Source organism: Myxocyprinus asiaticus, chromosome 22, assembly GCF_019703515.2.
Source record: "Myxocyprinus asiaticus isolate MX2 ecotype Aquarium Trade chromosome 22, UBuf_Myxa_2, whole genome shotgun sequence".
Classification (NCBI taxonomy): Eukaryota; Metazoa; Chordata; class Actinopteri; order Cypriniformes; family Catostomidae; genus Myxocyprinus; species Myxocyprinus asiaticus.
In genome coordinates this window covers 5083009-5105343 of record NC_059365.1, presented here as the reverse complement: position 1 = coordinate 5105343, position 22335 = coordinate 5083009, and the positions used below count along the sequence as shown (strand labels likewise).

General features: G+C 38.8%; 1 protein-coding gene across 2 annotated transcripts in view; it reads left to right on the top strand.

Annotated features, from left to right (window-relative positions):
* The window catches only part of atrx (ATRX chromatin remodeler), a 73671-nt gene extending 51336 nt beyond the window's left edge, over positions 1-22335 (top strand). For both annotated transcript variants that reach the window (XM_051649424.1, XM_051649425.1), the window contains exons 31-35: positions 11213-11362; positions 14224-14343; positions 15756-15851; positions 17311-17439; positions 19160-22335. In XM_051649424.1, coding sequence (XP_051505384.1) covers positions 11213-11362; positions 14224-14343; positions 15756-15851; positions 17311-17439; positions 19160-19384 — 720 coding nt within the window. In that variant the 3' untranslated portion in view covers positions 19385-22335. The remainder of the gene's footprint in view (positions 1-11212; positions 11363-14223; positions 14344-15755; positions 15852-17310; positions 17440-19159) is intronic.

Here is a 22335-nt window from a genome sequence, read left to right as displayed (position 1 = left end):
TTATAGACAGACAGTTGTGTAGTGTGAAAAGAACAGCAATCCGAAAACTTTGAAAGTCGTGTAGTGTGTGGGTGGCATTAGTAGAAACATAAACGTTTCAAGCCCTGTTTTGTTCCATATCCCTGGAAAAGGCCTGCTGTTAATAAGATTTGTTTGTTTGTTAGTTTGTATAAGTAGTATGTATTAGAATTCAAATGAAACCTGGTTGTTAATTGAACAGCTTAAGTTATGATCGTCTTAAAAGCCGGCATGATATAGGGTATAAGATTTTCCCTCTGTAATGGTACACTCTGAGCTTACTCTGATCTAGCAATAGCAGCTATTCCCACCATCCCCTCCTTACTGCCCTGTTACTTTTCCCTAGTCCTTCTGGGATGGAATCCCCCACCCCCCATCTCTTGTCTAACACACACATCCTGCTCTGAACCCGAGTCCCGTAGCTGTTCACCCAAACACGCCTGCCCTCACGAAGGCCATCTGTTCTGCTGATTCACTGCTTTTGTCTCTGAAGTTTTCAAAGGAACACTGTAAACATCCCCAGACCTGATGAACGGTCATTATTCCAAACCCCTTTTAGGATGCGCTCTTCAGAGAAACTAATTGGAGACAAAGGAAGCCAGCGACCTTCCACTCTAATGACAAAGAAGAGTGCCGCGGCCCAGACACGAGAGCCACCCAGCTTGGGGTCTGGCCCTGCCTGTGGCTCTTCTGGCGGCCCTTTATAGAGAGCTGAGACCCAGGGCCAGCTTGACTTGACACAGTCGGGTCGGTGTGTACACTTACTGACAGCGGTCCATCAGTGGAAAAGGGTTAATTTGCTTTCGCTCTGGCTCCCCTGCTGATGGGGTCTCACTGAGCAAAGGAACAGACTTGAGTCGGGGTAATTAGGTGCTGGAACTGCTCTTAATAAGTCTCCCAGATGTTCCTTAAACGAGTGGTTGCCTTCAACCCTCAGTTTTTAGATATTTTCCCCAACTTGGATGAAACACCGGAAGGTGTAAACTAGAGTGCATAGCAGACATTCTCTGTTAACTTACTCTATGGCTTTGGTAAATGATAGAAAGGATTGAATTATAGCCAAATTTAAAATTAAAAGTGATGTTTGCAATCTCTTGGATGTTAAAATACTTATGTCTCAGCTTAAAATGCAGAGACAGCTGTAAGTAAGCCATCCGTAGGTTGATATCCAGAAAAGTGTAAAAACTCTGACGCTATTAAAACATTCTGTTTGAGCGTTCTGAGCAGCCTGACATGGCAACATTGGTCTAATCAATGACGTGAGTTTTGGGGTGGGACTGTTTGCCCAAATAATGACAGATGGGGCGAGGGGGAGTAGTGTTCAGGAAACCTTCTTTGAAACATTTTGCAGTCAATATTTTTGCAAATACCGTTTGGTGGCACAGAAAGTACACGCTTCACCTTTAAACCTTTCCAGATAGTTGTTTCTGGAATTGCACTAATTTGAAAATAAAGTTAGCCTAAAGAGTGGTGTATGTTAATAACGGAACAAACTATGGACAAAAAGTGAATGGGATCAGAACCGTTGTCATGACAGTCAATGCACATCTTGTTATCGTTTGGCTGTGTATGCGAATCAGCAATCAGCCTTTGAGTACGAGGATAGTTTACCATGACAGTGATTCCTTTGTAAATACTTTATGGCTATGGCTGAGTACAAATATAGATTTTTTTCTAAGGCTATCATTTTAACATGTTAATTCAGTGCGATTAATTATGTAAAAAATAATGTGTTAAAAAAATTATGCAATTAACCATGTCCCCGGACCGTGATGAGGAATAACCCTACCATCAGAGCAATTCAAGCTTGAAATACCACCAGTTTTTTCCAGGGGGCAGTAAGCGAAACTCCAGCCTGATTATACAGAGAATAAACTGCACTCACCGACAGCAGACAGCACAACATAGCACGTTCTTGCGTTCCAACACTTAGAGCAAGCTCTTACAGAAGAGAAACTTCAGTATCCTCTTCTGCTGGGTCCTGGGACATATTGGTCTGGCTGGCAACGAGAGAGCAGACATGGCCAATAAGGAGGCCCTCAACCTGGAAATTTCTGAATGTCAAATGCCACCCTCTGAATATAGATCATTAATAAGCACATATATCTCTAACAAGTGGCAGACGGAATGGGATGAATGCAACAATAAGATATATGAAATAAACCCCAGTATAAGGAGATTCTCTTCAAACTTTAAGTCTAGGCATGACCAAATCGTGTTCACCAGGTGCCGTGTGGGTCATTCAAGACTCAAGCAGGGGTTTTTTCTGATTGGTGAAGACCTCCATTATGCCTTCCCTGTCAAACCCCTTTGATTATCAAACAGATCCTACTGAACTGTAACGCCTTTGAAATCATCAGACAACGATTTTATTCAGAGACATAATGGAAATATTTAGAAACTTATCACCTGACCGTATTTTAGAATTTGTATCTTGTATTAATCTCAAATGTCTTGTATATCTTTGTAAATTGTATATATTTATAGTTTACCCTGTGCTTGCCATGTGCGTTAAAAGTTAATAAACAATCAAACAAACTTGGAGCGCAAATCCGAATGCAGAGATCTCAAGACGTGTTTTTCTCTGTTTCAAACTACATTTAACTTGTCACAGCAACCTAAAAACAGTACATTTATAACGGGACGCAACCAAAGTGAGACACTCAAATATTCGCTTTTTAATATTCAACATTCTCAGTTAACATTTTTTTTTCCTGCAGTATAGCTGCTAAAGAAAATGTACATTGTTTTAAAGGAGTTTTGGATATTTATATTATAAAACAAGCCAAAACAAATCACAAATGTATTTTGTTGCAGTGTATAATGAGGTGAAGACTGCCTCTCTCATCTTTCTGTTCACTTCAATCAATCTTTAATTCACAAAAAAACAAACTCTCTCTTATTAATAAAGCTGCATATTGCCAATTTTCTTCATGATAAGAAATGCACAGTAACACATTATGATTCAATAAGTCACGAGCCATCACGTTGTAATCTAGCTGTATTAAGCGGGTACGCTCGAAGGATGAGCGACAGTGTTCATCAGCCAGGTGCAGTTTCAGTCTCTCCCCCTTTGATCTGGACATTCGCGCAACTCGTAGAGGCGCTGACTGCACAGAGAAATGCCAGTTTCAGAGTTTGTAGTTATTTACATGATCTGCTTCCGTATTATTTGAACTTTAATAAAGCTATAACACATTAAATATAACTGCATTAAAGATGTGACGCCGGGGTGTTTCCTTTAAAGATGCTCAACACGCAAGTTTTGCTCCAGCTCCACTTATTCCACAACAAGAGTGCTTCTGTATTTAGTGTTGACGTTGTCGATAACGCCGACTAATCGTTTCAGCCCTAATTTTATTTTTAATTTTTTTTTTTAATACGATTAATGACAATCTTCATTTGAACAATCCTGATTGTTGATTTTGTTGATATTGATTCTTCATATCCCAAGATCTATCTTTTACTTTAAAGTTTACCTTAGTTTTGGTTGTTTTGAATATTATATCTGTGAAATAAATGGTGATTAAACTGCGTATTTTGGGCCCTGTTGTTAATTTAATTTTTATTAATATTTTCCTGTATATTTGACAGCATTGGCTGTGAGTTGCTTTCATTAGTAAGCAAAATAGACATTATTAAGGAAATATACCCAAATGAATCAGAATCGAATAAAGAACTTGTGAATAAATCAGGAAATCTGAAATCTGTTTCGATATCCAGCCCTATTTCTGGCACCTCTGTGCCTCAATAGTGAACACACCTTTTCTATGTTGTGTTTGCAGTGTAAAAACAGCTTGTTTTTCGATCAGATGGTCTCTATGTTAGTGTCAAGCAATGATAGCTGAGGCTGCCATGATGGACACACAAAATGTGCCAAACATCAAGAGCTCTGCAGATGCAGACTATTTATATCAGGGCACTGAGGTTATGTGTATAATTTGCGTGCAGCTGTAGAGTAAATTTTGCCTGGCTAAAGTTAGGTATTACAAATATCTCAATCCCTCACATTCCTGCAGTCTCTTGCCCTGGACCCCTTGGTTTCTTAACATTTGTGCACCTGCATGTCAAACCTAGGGTCTTGCACAATCTGTGGCAAACTTTGGGCTCTTCATTTAAAACTGGTAGAGTCCGTTTTTCTTTTGTTCAGGGATGCACCGTTTTAGGTCACAGAGGTCAAAATACTCTACATTAAAAATGTGCATATAGAATGTCATTTATTGAAACAGGGCAAGGTTTCAAAAGATAAGGACACAAATTCTGCCCCAGTTTCCCAATGCACCTGTTGCTTTAGCTCTTGTTCATATCTCACTTCAGCCTGTTATGCTTCCATTTTCCCACTCTTTACAACCTCACTGCTAAAGTGTGAAAGGCAGAGGTTTATAGTTAAGGTAATGAGAGAAATAAAATAAAGTTAGTGAATATGGTGTGCATTTAATATGCGGTGGCATGATCATGTGCTTAAAATGATTCAGTAGAATTCCAAACAGCACAGGATTGTGTTTTAACACCAGCAGAGCTAATCTGGCACTTGGTCTTAAGCAAATTGTCTTTGTTTGCCAAGTCATAAACATATGTAGTTGAACAAGACCCTTATAGTAGTTTATTTGAATGTTCTTTTTCACCAGCGATGATGTGGGAGTCATATCGTTGTTTCTGCTTTCTATTTTAGTCGTCATAGCAAAGAGAATACTTGTTGCTGTCACTTTTTAATTGCTCTCTAATCAGGGCAATTTAAAAATGTCATGTCAGGTAGATAGCGACCAACCGTCCAATAATGTGTCCATTGCTACAGTATGTTTACATGAACAAGTTTAAATTCAGACTAAATTCAGGGTGGGTTGCACCAATAAGGATTCAATTATGCAGAGTTTAGAGCTAATCCAGGGTTTGTTGATCTACATTTTATTTTAAGTTGAGTTGCGTTGCACCACTTAATTTTAAATACACTATTAATTTTGTTAAGAAATGTCACAGCAGCATGTACAGTGTCACAAGCTTTAAAATATGGCATCATAATTTAAGAAAAAAGGACCACTTGGATCTTGTACCGACAGGCTACTCTTTTCAAGAGCAATAACGATCACCTATTGCTTGTTAATACTCTTGTTAAATTCAGAATAACACTCTCCTCAAAACCCGTCTCTGTCCTGTGTCTCCGCATGTAAAGGACTGGGAATCGCACCGCCACCGAGACGAGCCACCGCACTCGCACCCCAAATATGAAAGCACGCATCACACCAAATGGCCCAAGATTTCAGACCATAATAAACGTAAACCATATGATAAATGTCTCTCAGAGGGCTGATGGCACATCCACTGTTCATTTACCTAGCCATTCATGTTTAATTATAGGTCCGTTGTTTTTTTTTTTTTTTGTTTTTTTTTTATAACCAGCTGCAAATTAGAAGTTAATCCCTAACTGAGATTTAAAAAAAAGTGTTTAATCTTGTTGCTCCAAAACGTTAAAGTTAATTCAGATTTACTGTGAAATTTAGATCAGGATCAAATCGATGGTTAAAATGTAACCCTGATTATATAACAAGGCTTAAAGTTTGGTGCAACACAAGTATCAGATAAACCTTGAATTAATCTAAATTTAAGAGTAATCCTGGTTGGTGCATTAAGCATGCGTGCTCCGAAAGACAGGTAATGTAGCGCAACGTGCATTTAACCCAGTGTGTCATATATTATTTCATATACTATTTTATTCCAATTTTGCATATAGAAAATAAAACCTATTTTAGGGCCATTTAAGATTTATTTACATTGTGACGTTGTTTTCATGACCCTTTTGCAAATTTTAACCACCATTTCTCATTACCCAGGGCTCCAGACTAAAAAAAATGACTTAAGATCCATTGGCTCCTAAACTGAAACATTAAGGAGCCAAACGACTGTTTTTAGTCACCAAATCACAGATTTTCTCGATTTAGATTGCTGTTCAGAAACAAGATAGAAAGCCAAAGCAAAGGAAGTCAGCCGATAACCCATTCATCAAAGGTTTAATAAACAGTATATGTAGTTGAGAAGATAAGTTTGCATTCCTTTTTGTCTCATATATTTATATATATATATATTAGGGGTGTAAATGGGACGTTTAATCACAAAACAATCTTATATCGATTCTCTTGGCCTGCGATCCGATATTTGCCGACACTTCAAAGTCTGCCGCAATACGATTTGATTCGATTCAGGGCCCTGCGATCGATATTCCGATATTATGTGCCTATTTTACACAATCAATAAAAAATGTTTGCCCTCAAATGCAACCAAAATATAATTTCAATATTTTACTAAGCTTTCTGAAAAGTCCAAATTTAGTATACCCATTGGGACATCCACAACAAAATAAGGTATTTCAGATGTTGAAAAAAATTATACAGATAATAATATAAAACATAACGTCACACACAATTGATCAATCGTTTGATTACAGCTTATTTTTCAGTTTAATCCAATTCAAAGTATTTATATACCCATGACTTGTTTCCAACTATCTGTGCTATCCACTGTTTTCTTGGCTACAACTTCCACAGAATGGGTCGCATGCGCAACGATATCGATGGAAGCCCGAATTAATCATGCATGTGAGCTGCTCTGCGTTTGTCATGAGAGCTCGCATTTTAAGGAGCGCCTGGTTGACGTGCTCGCACTGATCCTGTCATTGCTCTGGAGCTTGCGTTTTGCGGGAAGCCCGTTTGACGCATGCGCACGGACAGCAGAGCGCAATTTGGCTTCACAGACTCTGCGCACATCCTTGTCCCACATGAAAAGTGTTTAGCGCTCATAAAGTGAAGGCTACCCAAAATGTTTGACCCAAGTTAAACAATTTAAAGGCAATGCTGCCAAATACTAACAAAGCTTCTGACCCACTGGGAATGTGATTAAAGAAATACATGCTGAAATAAATAATTATCTCTACTATTTCACATTCTTGAAATAAAGTAGTGATCCTAACTGACCTAAGACAGGGAATGTTTTCTACGATTAAATGTCAGGAATTATGAAAAACTAGATTAAATGTATTTGGCTATAATGTATGTTAACTTCTGACTTCAACTGTGTGTGTGTGTGTGTGTGTGTGTGGATGGATGGATGGATAGATGGGAATAGTAAAAGTAAAACATCTGGACTGTCATGAAAATGACCAGGACATTTTCTTGACAGGTTTTTGTGAGAATCACTCGTATAATTGGACAGACAAATGAAGACTGTAGCTTGACTACACAACTTGCTGTAGCTCGATTTTAATTGCGCAAAGCATACTGCATGTAAACATAATGACTGTTCAGGCTAAATTTAAGACCATTTTGCTAGAAGGGTATTGGCGTTGATATATTTTATAAATACAAAAACATGGGTAGAATAGGCCACCAAGATTTTATGATGAATGTTCAGTTTCAGTTCAGTCACCATTCACTAAATTCATGCAGAAAAGATACAATAAAAGTGAATGAGGCTAACGTTCTGCCTAAAATCTCCTGATTTCCACGGAAGTCAGTCATACAGGTTTTAAACGATATGAGTAAATAATGACATAACTTTCATTTTTCTGTGAACTATCTCTAAGTAATATGAAGTCAAGTGGAAGTGCTGTGTTGTGACACTTGCAGTCAGGTAGACGGTTCCTCACCTGGGGCTGTATTTAGCCCTGTGACAGTCTGGTTTGGGCACCTCCACGCTTTGATCAAAAGCAAAACGCATCCTCCGCCTATTTGAGTTCCTGTGGGATCCCCACTCCCCATTTCCTTGAAGAAAAAAAAAAAAACATCTGCAGTCTACTCATTCCCCCCCACTTTCAAGAGTCTGCACAACCTGACCCCCATCCCCCCCCCACAATCCCAGGGGTAAAACGATAGCGTTTCCCTAAGCCGTTATTATGCGTGGGGTTAGCTCACAGTATGACAATGCAGGAGTTCTTGTTACCGTCATTAGTGCCTCTGGTCGAGATGCACATGTAAGGCAGGTTACGGAGACAGACGAGACCACCCGCGAAGCTCCAGCCTGGAGATTAATCAGGAATCCCAGCATTCCCTGCTCCCCTGGACGGCTGCGGCATCATTTGACCCAGCGGCTCTGTGACCCATTTACCCGGTTCAATATTGGACAATGTTCAGATAAGCTCAAGCCCCGGTCACCCCTCTGATGGCAGTGAATGTTTGAAATGTGCTTGCCTGAGACTCAAACAACAGCTTCATCATCTAATTGCCTTCGCTCCAGAGACACTCGACTCGCACTTTAATCCCTCCTCGTCTTCTGCACACTTTCAACAAAAAGGGATCATATTTTCCTGTAAACATTGAGTAAATTAATCACATCTCGGCACTCTCCTGTAAGTTTTCCATTGAATCTTCTGCACGAGTTCTGTGAGACGTAGAGAGTTCTTCACATGGCAGCTTCCAGCCATGTTTTAATTTAGCAACTTAAGCCAGAAATGACCTTCGCCCATCCAGTTGGGCCTGTCAAGGGGATGGGCCAGGCCTGGCGTGATTGTGCTTTGCTTTCACCACATGTTTTTATTTTCCAGCTATCAAAGCCATTTACTAAAAAGTCTTGATATAGACTGATCTGTAGCAGCACTCTTCATTACACTCTGCTGTAATGCAGAAAGCATGGCTCTGTTACTGCTACCTATCTAGCTTTTTTGGAGGGTAATCAAGTTTTGCTGATTTTGTTCCTTATATTCTTTTTATCCGATCTTTGTTCACTGCTATTTCTTTGGCCATTTTTAAGGGAATATTTCAGAATCAATACAAGTTACGTTTACAGTAACTCACCCGAGGCCAAAGTATACTTTGGTTTTTGGTATTCCCGGACGTCTTGCGCACAGTGCGCATTGTGCAGAGTTCACCATTAGCTAATGTGCCTGGAGTTGACTGTGCTAAAAGAATATCACAAAGCAGTCGTAGTGCGCAGACGTGCTACAAACATGTCCATATAGGTTTGCACGCAAAAAGAGTTCACTTAAAATGCCGAGTGCTCGACTGCGTTCGAGATGGAACGGCACCTCTAAATTTAAGGTGTGCATTTACTTGAGTATCTCTTCAAAGGATTTGCACTCAAATAAACATTAAAATACACACATTATCAAAAGTATAGCCACATGACTTAACACATTGTTTAACATGAGGCTAGTGTAATAAAATCATTTGATAATCTTTTCTGTGCAAAGTTATTTGTAATATGTTAACTCCTGTCATGACAATGCAATGACTTTTGTGTGAACCATGCAAGGCTACCAGAAAGGGATGGTCAATATAGAGAAAAATTGTGGGCATGGGATTGTGGGTATTGCGCACAATTTCAATCATTCCCGCAAGTTCAGCGTTCATAATGTGGAAAATTCCCACACACTTTTATTCGCTTTAAAGTGCAGCAGTGAATTAGTAAACCACTAGAAACAGATGATCAAATCAATAAACTTGTTTTTGTATCAGACTCTAATTCCAGAAGCTGCATGAGTAAATCCATTCGGTCTCTCCCTTTCTTTCTCGTGCGACAGTCAGCAGTGCGTTTGAGCACTCGTTGAATTTAGTGTAAGCTCACGCAGTGAGGAGCGCTTTGTCACATAGTTACTGAACTTAAGATGTTACAGATGCATAAACCTTTCTAAACTTATTAATTCGACATGCAAATGGCTTTATACCGCATTTCCGTAAGCGAGTTCCATCCAGGGTCGGAAATTAACGGGGGCTCTGGGCAAAAAAATTCCCCTGCAATCTTACATAGTTCCAAATATATCCATTGCGATCTTCATAAGAATTTTCGCTAAACAATATTTGTTTCGTGTCGTCCGCTGTGCAGATGTTGGCGGATGCTCGCGCCATAAATTCGCACAGACGGGCACTCCGCTTCTCACGCACCGCATGAGTTCGGTGTCGTGCTCCTGCGCTAAATTTACTAAATGTTACAATTTAGTTAATAATAATATTAACAAAAATAATGTCTGGATGTGTTAAATAGCCTAGATGTTAAAAGTTATTAATGATACAATAATAATTTTACAGAACATTAACCACTTTTGGTGTATGAATCATGTCTCTGACTAATGTTCATTGTTTAATGTTTATTTTTGCATTGTTTTATTAAATTGGCATGGAGTTTCTAAGTTTTTTTTATAAGCTCCTCATTCCAAATCTGGAGAAATGCTGTCATCTACTCCTCTGTGTCAGTGCATTAGTTTTGTAGGCTGTTAATTTAATAGCCAAAATATTTGGAAATATGGGTGAATGAGGGAAAAAAAAATGTTTCAGTAACAATGCACATTATGCAGTGTAGAGATCATGCGATTTTGTAATGTTGAGACATGCCATTTTAAAATGTAATTGTTTAATTTAAAGTATTTGACATAAACGGATGACAGAGTAATTTTAAAAGGTTAGGGAAAAATTACCTTTGTAAAGGTAAAAAATGCCCTCCATATGAGCTGTGAAAGGGGGATTATTTACTTTTGGCCCACGCCCCTCAATCGAGTTTGATTTTTGGTCCTTTTTTGGGCAGCTCTGATCTAACACATTATAATCACTTGTTTTGAACCTGAAAAAAATTCCTTTAAATATGAGGGTTTTCTTTTTGAATGTTGCAACATTCATGATTAATTTAGTTTGAAACATTGCCGTTGTTGTCATTCAGGTGGTGAAGTAACCATCGCCCGTCTGTCTTCAGGTTCCAGCAGTACACTGGAGATGTTTCCAGTTCTCGAGGACCTTTTTAATGTAAAGCGCAGGCGAGACAAAGAAAAGCAAACATTTGCTATACAGAGTAATTTAAACCATGTTTGTATGAGGTCTGGATGTGAATTGTGCTCAGGTATTGTTTTCAATAACAGTGTTGTCATGGAGACCAGCATTGCATGAAATCCTCTGAAATTATTTTAAATATGTCCCTTGTGAACGCAAACTTTTGAGGCTGTTTCACTTTTGAGCTTTTTGGCTCAAACTAGCTGCTAATTGTGTTTTTTTTTTATATCTGATGTTTTAGTTATTTAAATAAACCAGTGTGAGGATGAGGGTTTGTGTTTTGCTTCCTGTGCCTTGGTAGGCCACGGAAAGACTTGTTGTCTTGTTGTTGATTATGTTGAGTTGACCTGTAATTTTGTCTCTTGGCTGCGATATTTAGAAGGTCACAGATGTGTGTATTGATGTGATTTGTTTTTTTTGTTTTTTTGACCTGTATCTCTCTCCTGTCCCAGGATCCTGTCTTGGCCGAATTGCTACATAGTTTCAAAGATCAAATCGTCGGCTACCACGAGCATGACTCCTTGCTGGACCACAAGGAGGAAGAGGCGCTGAGTGAGGAAGATCGCAAAGCAGCCTGGGCTGAATACGAGGCGGAGAAGAAGGTCTGTAGCCACACAAACCTTTTATATATGACAACAGATGTGCATTGTGTTTGGAGAAGTACTTTATATCATATGAAGTTCCATGACAGGCATTAGAATATCTTGCTCTAATCTTGATAACAAATCAAGTTTTCAAATCACAGAACCCGATACATTCCACTTGCCATTCAAGCAAATATTAGGTTAAATGATAAAACTGACACACATGAACACGAGAGAGGTCTTTTAATGAGGCTAAACTACATGCATATGTGCTTGCATGAACAAAATTCCACAAAAGCTTCAAAGTATAGCTGCTCGTAAATAATAAAGCTCTGTTTAGAGCTACATAAAACCACTGGGAGCTACCAAGAAGCCTTGTTGCTTCTAATAGGGTGGTAATGGTTAATACATAGACCCACTGCAGCACACATTTTATGAAAAATGTAGTACAGTGGATCAAAATAATTTCCTTATGTAAATCTACAAGCAGTGTTGTGGGTCCAAATGATGGCTAAGATCCTGTGTCTATACCCATACACAGTCCTGGAACCCTTTGTAGTACTCAAACAATCAGAGTCTTTGTCTTCAGATTAGAGACTCCTCAACCTCAGTCGTGCAGGTCAGCAGCTCATTAATGGAGTATATTGGGAGAGAAATGCCTAGTTAGAGAGTGGGACCCTGGCTCTTGCAAATTCACCATTATTAATTTTTCAGTTGCACTTGTCTGATTTTCTGGGAAACATTGCTGCAGTCAACTAGCAATAGAGCGCAACTGTCAGATTCCCGAAGTGAAAAATCCCATTTATTTTTTCCACTAATTGATTTTTTTAACAGTAACTTATAAACCTTTAAAGACAGACCTACCGTGAGCTTCAGGGTTGTTAATTGCATCTTTTGAAGCCATCAGTCCACGTTATTTCATCTTCATTATTTAAAAATCCTGTTTAATTGAGCTGTTCTTGTTGTCAAAAACCCTGAAGAGAATTCGTCATGGCTTCCCTCTGGATTTTCCTGTGGGTTTTTATAATGAGTGATTTTGAACTTATGAGTAAAGTAAGGACAGTGGTAAACATTACTTGATGATACGTTGACGTTCTACAACATAAATTACACACTTTCAAACCTCAAACGTGTATTTTGAAGGCGTTTTGAATTGCATTCTTTTTTCAAAAAAACACGCCGGCGTCAGAATTCACATTTGTGTGTATTTTATGTTGTAGAACAAAACGTCAACGTATCGTTAAGTAATATTTACCACATACCTTATTTTACTTTATAAGTTCAAAAAACCCATAGGGAAATCCCAAGGGAACCCATGGTGAATTAGACTTCCGGGTTCACCTACAAATTGACGTCATGGCTGAACAGCTCTATAGCGGAAATTCTGGTGAAGAACTATACACTACCAATGATCCTGCTGATTAAAGATCCACCAATCAGAGAATCGCAGTCAAAACGAGCTCTGCAACGACCACTCGCTTCCATAACTGTGTATGACGTAATCGAATCGGTCTCCCTACACTCTCAAACTAGTTATGTATTTGCATATATCTGAATATTTTGCAATAAAATAAAATGTACTGCTTCTATACAACCAACATTTTTAGATTTTCCATCGTTTTTAATTTGATTGCATTATTCGCAGTGCTTCATGGGATTGTAGTTAATTCCCGTTAATGTCTTTTAGTCTGATCTGAAAACCTTTTTGCTTCAAATCAAAGTTTGTAATGTTGTGATTCACTTTGGAGCTGGTTGGTTTGTTTCATGTCTTAGACCTCATATGAACATTTTAAATAAAAACCCTATATAAAAAAAAAACAAATAGGAAAGATACTTACGGGACCAAAAATTTGATATTTAACGGGTGACAATGACATATTGGGTGGTACCTTGCTGTTTGATTACCTGCTTGGTCTCAATTGAAATACTGAGCATTGAGACATAATGCAGGCTTTATATATATATATATATATATATATATATACTCATACCATATTCTTTTAATTCAACTTTGTATTAGTTTTTGGCAAGACACTTTAAATATAATGCTCAAGCCAGAGTAATTAAATCAGTGAATCACTTGGCAGTAGCTATTATTGGCGCATAAAGAATTCACCTGCTTTTGATCATCGCAACAATCATTTGTGTATTTTAAGATTTGAAGACTTTTGTCTAATTTGGTTGCTTAAAACCATTATCGTTGTCAGACCCATTTAAGTGGATTTTAAGATGCCACTTTCAGTGATTGGAGAAACCTGACTTAGTTGAAAACACCCACTGAGATTAAATGAGTGTCCGTTTATATTGTCCTACGGTCTGTGGTGCAGCTGTGATCCATGCCACAATCTCTGCCGCGCACCTGCTCGTGCCAGGTCTGAACACCGGACACTCAGCCGTGAAGTGTGTTTACGAGATGCGTGCACCAAGGACCCAATTAGAGGGCAAGAATGACCGCATCTGCCTCGGTAGCTCATTTGCACACAAACACTGCCGTCTTGCTGACCTTCAGCAGGAGAACGCTCTGTTTAGATCAGTAAGACAAACACAGCTTGGGCAGGACCCTAACAAAGGTTCACATGGGTGCACATCAGGATTTTTTGGATACGCAAGTGATTTGTTGGCTGGGAATAAATCGTTCACCATAGGTCTTTACCAAAACGTAGACAAATCATGTCAAAGTTGCAAATCAAGTGGAAAATGAAGTCTGAAAGCAATGCTTTGATTACCCTACAGCAAGTGCAATGGGAGAGTGACTCATCTGTCAAAGCTTAACTGTGATTTGAAGATTATTCATAATTTTTAGTCTTTCTTGTTGACCTCATCTCGTTAAGTTTCTTTGGTTCTGTCCGGCTGATATACCTGCTGTGCTGTCGTTTCAGGGTCTGACCATGCGTGTCAACCAGCCGTCGTATTCTCAAATGGGCATGGGAATGGCACCGAGCAACTACTTCCCCTTCAACGTGGCTGCCTTGGCCTCAATGTCCAACCAACAGCTGGAGGTCAGTAATGAGCACCACATGCAATTTTCACATTCCTCAAGCCATCAGCTAATTGTGACATGTGTCCTGAGGCACCGACATTTGGCTTGGCGCTTTTCCAAGGCAGTTGAGCTATCCTTTTTGTGCCCAGAATGCTGTTAGATTAAATTCAGGGATGTTGTTTTCTTTTTGGATTTGATTAATCAAGTAAGTGAGCTGCCTCGCTGTCTACTACCTACATAGGCAACATCTTAACTGAAATCAAACCTCATAAGTGACTGATTTGGAACACTCTATAGGAGTCTCTCTGCGCAACTCACAATTTATTTTAATTGAGTTTGTCCATCAGTATTGAATGAAATATGTATTGTTGGCCATGTAGTAATTGTTTCACTGAGCTTAGCAATTAATTCTGGATATATGTGATGCTACCTTTGGCCAAAATGAAGTATATTAGAAGACATCATAACTATACTGCCTAACTTTTGAGTCTGTGATGCTGAAAAAATCATTTCTCAGGGCTCCAGACCAAAAAAATGACTTAACTGAAACATTAAGGAGCCAAATGGCTGATTTTAGTCGCCAAATCATATAGTTGCTCGATTTAGATTGTTGTTCAGAAACCAGATAGAAAGCAGAAGAAAAGATGACTGAACCCATTAATCTGAGGTTTAATAAACAGTATATAGAGTTAGAGATTCGTAAGTTTGCATTCATATATACATACGCACATACATATAGTGTGTGTGTGTGTGTGTGTGTGTGTGTGTGTGTGTGTGCGGGACTTTTAATTAAAAAGAAGCCTGAAATACACATGGGACTCCTATTTTGAAATGTCTGCGCTCCCAGTTATGAGCTCACTGATGGATGATTCGCTGAGAAAGTGACTCTGATTCAAACTGCTAACCTGAGCTTCTGAGTTCACACCCTGAAAAGCGGCACGAGACACACTGGTGTGCGCTCTGAAGATGTATTCAATAACTCACAAGATGATATCTGATGAAACCGCATATGAACGCACACAACCCGACTGTCGCCAATGGCGACTAGATTTTAAATGATTGTCGCAATCAATTATTTTCGGTCACATTTGCGACCATTTTAGTCGCAGTCTGGAGCCCTGTTCCTTAGAGGTCGTTCAGACCGAACACATTCTTGCATTAAAAAAAGCTAGAAGCTGCGCAGCAAATGTAATAAAATGCACGTGTCTTGAGATGCATTTTCAAAACTTGAAGTCCTTTTAAAATTGACATGGCATCCTAAAACATTGCGCTCTCGCATGAGACGGTGACAAAAAAATTAAAATTGTTTATAAAGGGTTTAAACTTAAAAACAGTGCAGATGGTTGCAAAAACACGTTCTGTGTGAACGGCCAATAATAGAGCCCTAGTGTCTTTCCCCCCTAACACATTTTCTTTCCTCCTCCGTTCAAGGATTTGATCAATCAGGGCAGGCAGAAGGTGTTGGAGGCCACGAGCGCTCTGAAGTCGGTGCCCAGGGAGTCTCTGGAGGACATCCTCGGGCAGGTGGTGAGTGATGGGAGAGAAGGGGGCGTGAGGGGTCACGGTGATCCCTACAGTGAGGCACTTAACCAGAATGACTGAACATGCACTGTTCCATTGTTCAGGCTAAGGACTGTACTGTTACAGATTTAGTGTTGCTTGCGTGAGCCGTCATGAATAGCCGATGTTCACAGAACTTTTTTGTTTATTTTTTATAGTGACAAGTAGTGCTGTAACAACTAATCGGTAATGAAAGTAATCAACAGCAAATTTTATTATCGATTAGTCAGATACGTTTGGCATGCACTGAGAAATTCTGTCGGTGACATCATTTAACAGTAGTGAAAAATGGGTTTGCGTGATTAAACTTGTTTGGGACGAGCTGAAGCTGGAAAAAAAACGACCTAATTTGTCTAACGCACAGAACGAGAGCCCAATTCAAAGATCATAAGCATTCAGTTTAATGTGGGCTGTCTGCTGTGTGTGGCAAAGTAGTTTAGCGCAGAGTAAAAAGAAATTAATTCTAATCACACAAAGCATGGATGGGTTGAAGAAACCGTGCAACTCCTCTCCAGCACTTCTGTGAGATGCTCTTAAAGAGACAGTACAGTTTAAGCGTCTGTTATACGTATCAATGTAAACACCTTAACAAATAGGTTCCTACAGCATCTATGCAGAAGTTTGGTAAAATAGAACAGAATTTTGTAAGTTTTTAAAAAGCTAAAATGTGACAAATTACAAGATATGAAATATACAGTTTCACATACTATAGCCTACATGTTAAGCACCTGAAGTCTTGCAAATGTATATTGTAACAATTATATTTTAAACATTTTATGTACACAGTGTATAGCATACAAACATTTATTTTTTGATTAATTGTTAATTGATAAAATATAGGAAATAAGCTTCTTTTTTTAGCCGATTAATTGATTATCAAAGTAATCATTAGTTGCAGCTCTAGTGACAAGTATCACTATTACTGTTGCTAATACTTGGAGTTTGTTCAAATCCCTAACCCCAAGTATTAAACCTTGGCCCACAGCATTTATGTGGCAGAAATAAATGATATCTCAAATCATGCAAGTGGTTGAGGAGTGATGCACTATGCCTTTTTTGCCTTACAATTCCCATAGACTTGTACAGAAGATCATAGAGACTTGAGGATAGGCTCTTTTAACTTAAGCAATCACTCAGAACACCCCGACAACCACCTAGAACACCCTTGCATTGTGGTGCTGATTTTGGCATCTGCAAGCACCACTCACATTTTCTTCAGAAAATGTAAAGTTCTAGTGTAATGTATTTAAGCTCACACTTATTAGTATACATTTGTTCTGGGAATGTATAGTTTGCCGTTTCAGCAGTATTAAGCTTGAGATATTGGACTGAGTCCTTGACTACGAAATATGTGTGCGTGTAATGAGTGTTTAAGCATTTGTTTGTTGAGGTCTACCTGGTGTAACAGGTGTGTTGTTTTTGGCAGTGGAAGGAGAACCCGAGTCTACTGGAGGCGCAGATTCAGTCCATGGCTCTTGGGAGGCAGGCCGGCCAAGAGATGGAAATCAGTCGCAGGGAGGCCATTTACCGTGATGTCCTCAGCAAACAACAAACTGTACGTTTGCTCATCACTCACTTTCTCTCTGTGTTGTGAAAATACTGTCATCATTTACTCACCTTCATGTCATTCCAAACCCTGTATGACTCTTGTGTTTGGGGAACACAAAGGGGAGATGTTACGCAGAATGACAGCTTCAGTCACCATTCACTTTTATTGTAGAAAGATGCAATAAAAGTACATTTGTGTTCCATTTAAGAAAGTCAGGGTTTGGAACAACATGAGGGTAAGGAAATGATGAAAGAATGTAAAAGAATTAGGACTGGGTAAAAATATTGATTTTCTGCTGCATCACAATCTTCATTTGAATGATCTCGATTCTAATCCCAAGATTGATCTTTTACTCTTATGCGCAACCGTCCACTACAATGAAAGGAAATCACTCGCATTTGCATCCAAATTTTGCACTATACGACTAAAAATGTCTATGATTATGATTTCACTCACCAGTGATTGTGTAGTATAGAGGGGAAGAAGTTCAGCACAGAGATCCTTTCAGTGTGTGTTGAGAGTAAATGTTTGGTTTGATTCATTCCAACGAGTGTCCAGCGAGATCCACACAATGCATTTGTCAAAAACAACAAAAAATAAACATAATTCTAAGCACACACAACATTTACTGATGCTCTTTACAGAACTTGTGAGACAGTTTTTACCACATGTTCAACAAATCAATATAAATACTTGTAAATAGTACAAATGATGCATGTAAGTAATAAACATTTATTTAGAGAATACATGGATTTGTTCATTTTTAAAAAGCTAAAATGTGACCAAAATGATGTAAAATTAATATTTTCATACTGTACCTAGTTGGAAGGTCTGCTGTATAATTAACAGCATTAGCTGGGAGAGAATTACCATCATATGTAAGCAAAATGGACATTATAGCTGAAATATACCCTTGTGATATTCCTATATCGGAATCGAAAAGAGAGCTTGTGAATTGGAATCGAATAGAGTTGGGAAATCTGTATCAGTACCCAACCCTAGAAAGTATATTGGTGAATTCCACTGTTTAGAAGTTCTTAAGATATCTGTATTTTCTGTTTAATATATTTTTTTTTAAATAGACTATATTGTGTACTAACCACGCTTTTTTTTTTTTTTCTGGATCAAGTATTTTTTTCTTTCTGGTTTTTCCAGGCCTAGAAAAGTTACAGAAAAATGTAGATTCACAATAGTAATTTGTGCGATTGCTACATGAAAAGTTTGAATCTACCAAAAGCAGCTACGGGGAAAATGAGTCTTTATAAGAGAGAAGCAATAATAACAATGACAGTAATCTGTGAAATATCACAATTAAAGACTAATCCTGAGGTTGTTCTGATTCACTGATCCTAATGGAAATTTAAAGCTCAAAGCTCCAGTAATCTTTTAAAGAAACTGGGTGTTTCAACCCCTCAAAACCAGCACTTTTTGGGCATAATTTGAATGAAGCACCCATTGAAAACCTTTCTTTTCTGGCAGCGTTTGATTGTAAACCATAACCTCATCTATAGTGATGTCCAATTCATGGAGCGAATCATTCTTTGAGTCAGTTCTTTTTAATGAAATGGTTGAACTGGATCACAAATGGATTTGAATTTTGAATAATTTTTACAAATACTGATCTAGTTATCGCAAACAATTGTAAAAGTCATGGAAATTCTTTGGACAAAAAGTGTGTGAGATCTAAAAACTGAAAAATATTGTCTCATCTCTATCTTTACTCCAGCTGATGATGTACGTGCAGAAGGTGATCACCAACCGTAAGGTCCAGGAGCAGCAGATGGCCATGGCTAGACAGGGTCTACTGTTGAACCAGCTGGCCATGCAGAACAGCCTCGGAGGTCCCATGAATCAAATGGATCTGCTCGGGTTGTACCAGCAGCTCGGGGCACTCCAAGGCCTTCCCTCCTCTCAGATGGGCAAGAACCCCGGCCCATCTAAGGGCCTTTAGATGCCTCTGTTTGACCTACTGCCCCTCGGTGTTCCCAAGGCTGGACTGAGATGGCCAGAACACCTGCAAGAGGGGATCCTGGGACTTTGTGAAAAGGGGTTTTTAGCAGTGCAGTTTATGTATATAGCCTTAATGTTATTCAAGTTTAATTCTTCTTTTTTCTGACGTATTTTATTTAAGATTAAAGAAGATGAATCCCCAAATGCTTTTAGGCATTGCAGGTTTTTTTCCCCTTGAATAAGGGCTGTGCATATATAAATAATTATATTGCAAGGAAAACAGCGTGATTGAAGAGGGACCATAGTGTTACACCGTAGAGATTTCTGTTCTATAACTGTCGAGAAGATTTCGCCCCAGTAAACACTCTCTGTGTTAATAGTAGTGGATTGTCATCGGTGTTGTGATTAGCCAGTGCTCCAGAGACACTGCGACAGACACCTTAAAAACGTAACGTCAAGTTAAATGGCCTTATATCATGCAGCTAGATCTCCTCTGACGTTTTAAAACCCCTTTTCTATTCTTCTTTTAGGTATTTAAACTCGTCGTTGCTTTTCATGCTATGGAATGTCTGTGTTGTTTAAACTGCTTGCTGAATTCCTCTGGACTTTTGTAACATCAAATTTCTCGTTGTATTGTTGCCTAGCATATTGTTGTGAGTACTGTTTTTTTTTTTTTTTCCTGTTCTTTTTGCTTTGGTTCGTTTCCCCACTCACGTTGGGTTCACGCCTGAGCCGGTGTCTGGCAACGGGAGTTTGGTACATGTTTGTGCAGTTTAACTGGGGTTCAGCCTGTTCTAATCTGATAGTGCTCACCTTTCCCTATCAGGTTGGTGCTCGGGTTGTATCTTTTTTTTTTTTTTTTTTTTTTTTTTTTTTTGGGCACATCTCCGCTTCGAATGCTAAACTTGATGTTTTTCATTGGCAGCCATAAGCTCTTTGATATACACAGGAGGTCATTCGGAAATGTATAGGAACTTTTTTCCCTTCTGAAAATGTTCTTAAGTTAGTATATAAACTTCTGCCATTAATAAATTCTGCTACTTAGTATTTAATATTACATTTAAATAAAGTGACCAAAAGATCAGCTACATGCAGTACTTGTTTGTTGGTGTTTTCTCAAGGTATCCAAGTATGTTTTTTTTTGTTGTTTTTTTTTTGGTTTTTGTATTTCATGGGGGAAAAAGCTACTTTTTGGCTTTGTATTAGGATATTTGGATCTTTTCTTGTACATGTTAAGATGTGCCACACCCATCCCATGATGCAGCAGTGCAGTGTACACTCTGAGGTCTCCGAATGAACCAAAATTATTAATTTCTCCTATGCTGACTTGATTCAAATACTGATACTAGTAAGTTAATTCAGTTAGAAATCATATTGTATACTTCTTGCTTTTAATAAATGTTTCAGGTCCCATGTTCCGCAACTCATTAGTGCATGTTATTCCTAAGAAGGAAAATGCTTGTCTTGGTAACCTCTAAAATGACAGTCACCTAGGCCCTGTTAAGATGCGTGGGTGATCCGATCTCAAGTAGAAAGGCGAGAGACTTCACCTTTTAAACCTGGTCATAATATGTCACTTTTGACCACTTGTGATTTGAGGGGAGGGTGTGTGATTTATTATTTTTGAAGCTCTTGTTCAAACGTTTAAGCAATTTACATTTTGATCCCAATGTGGTCGCATGCTTTTTTTTGACCACCTCCGAATGTGGTTGAAGTGGACAAATCTCAAACCATTTTAGGCCCAGTTTACAGCTGTTCAGCCTCAGTCTCATTTCAATCAGATCGCTGAACTCTTTTTAATAGTTTAAAATGTAAAACATTTAAAGCTGAAGTGTAATTTCTGAAAAACTAAACTTTTGTTTACAAACATCTTCCTTGGGGGCCTGGGTAGCTCAGCGAGTATTGATGTTGACTACCACACCTGGAGTCGTGAGTTCGAATCCAGGGCGTGCTGAGTGACTCCAGCCAGGTCTCCTAAGCAACCAAATCAGCCCAGTTGCTAGGGTGGGTAGAGTCACGTTGGGTTAACCTCCTTGTGGTCACTATAATGTGGTTCTCGCTCTCGGTGGGGCGCGTGTTGAGTTGTGTGTGAATGCCGAATAGAATAGTGTGAAGCCTTCGCATGTGCTACGTCTCCACGGTAATGCGCTCAATAAGCCACGTGATAAGTTGCGGAGGCAACAGAGATTTGCCATCCGCCACCCGGATTGAGGCGAGTCACTACACCACCATGAGGACTAAGAGCGCATTGGGAATTGGGCATTCCAAATTGGGGAGAAAAGGAGAGAAAAAAAAAACCCAGCTTCCTGAATACACACCCGTCTGCTGTTGATTGAACAGATAGTTCCGCCCCCAACTCACACCATTGGTTGAGTCAATGTTATTGTGTCCGTATGGACGTGTCGCTCAAACAGAAATTTTTATAGCACCACAGAGACAGTGGTTACAATTTTCAAGAAAACTGACCTACAAATGGCTTACAGTTGTTTATATTAAGCTGGGTAAAGAGAGAGCATTTTAGCACAGTAAAAGTTACGCACTTCGGCTTTAACCAATAGCCAAATAGCTATTTAGGCATTATTTTTAAGCGTTTTCAGACCTGTAGATTTGTTTTATTTGTTCCGAAACAGGGGTTAAAATTGTAACAATGTTGCACTTTCTTGGTTTGGTTCACTTTCACAGGGCAACATTTCAAAAGGACCAAATTTTTGTAAATAAAAGTCACATATGAGCAAACTGTTCACTCATTGGTCAGAATGTTTGTGTAACTCATACATCAATATACCTGTTAAAATGATACACCTGTAAAAATTTGTCAGCCTGTACAAATGTTTGGGTATCGTTTATGTCAGTTATGCAAAACGTTGGCACATAGTACAGAATGTACATTCAAGTTAGAGGTGGCGCGGCAAATAAACATCTGTCACTCGGATGGAGTTGTAAAATTAAAAA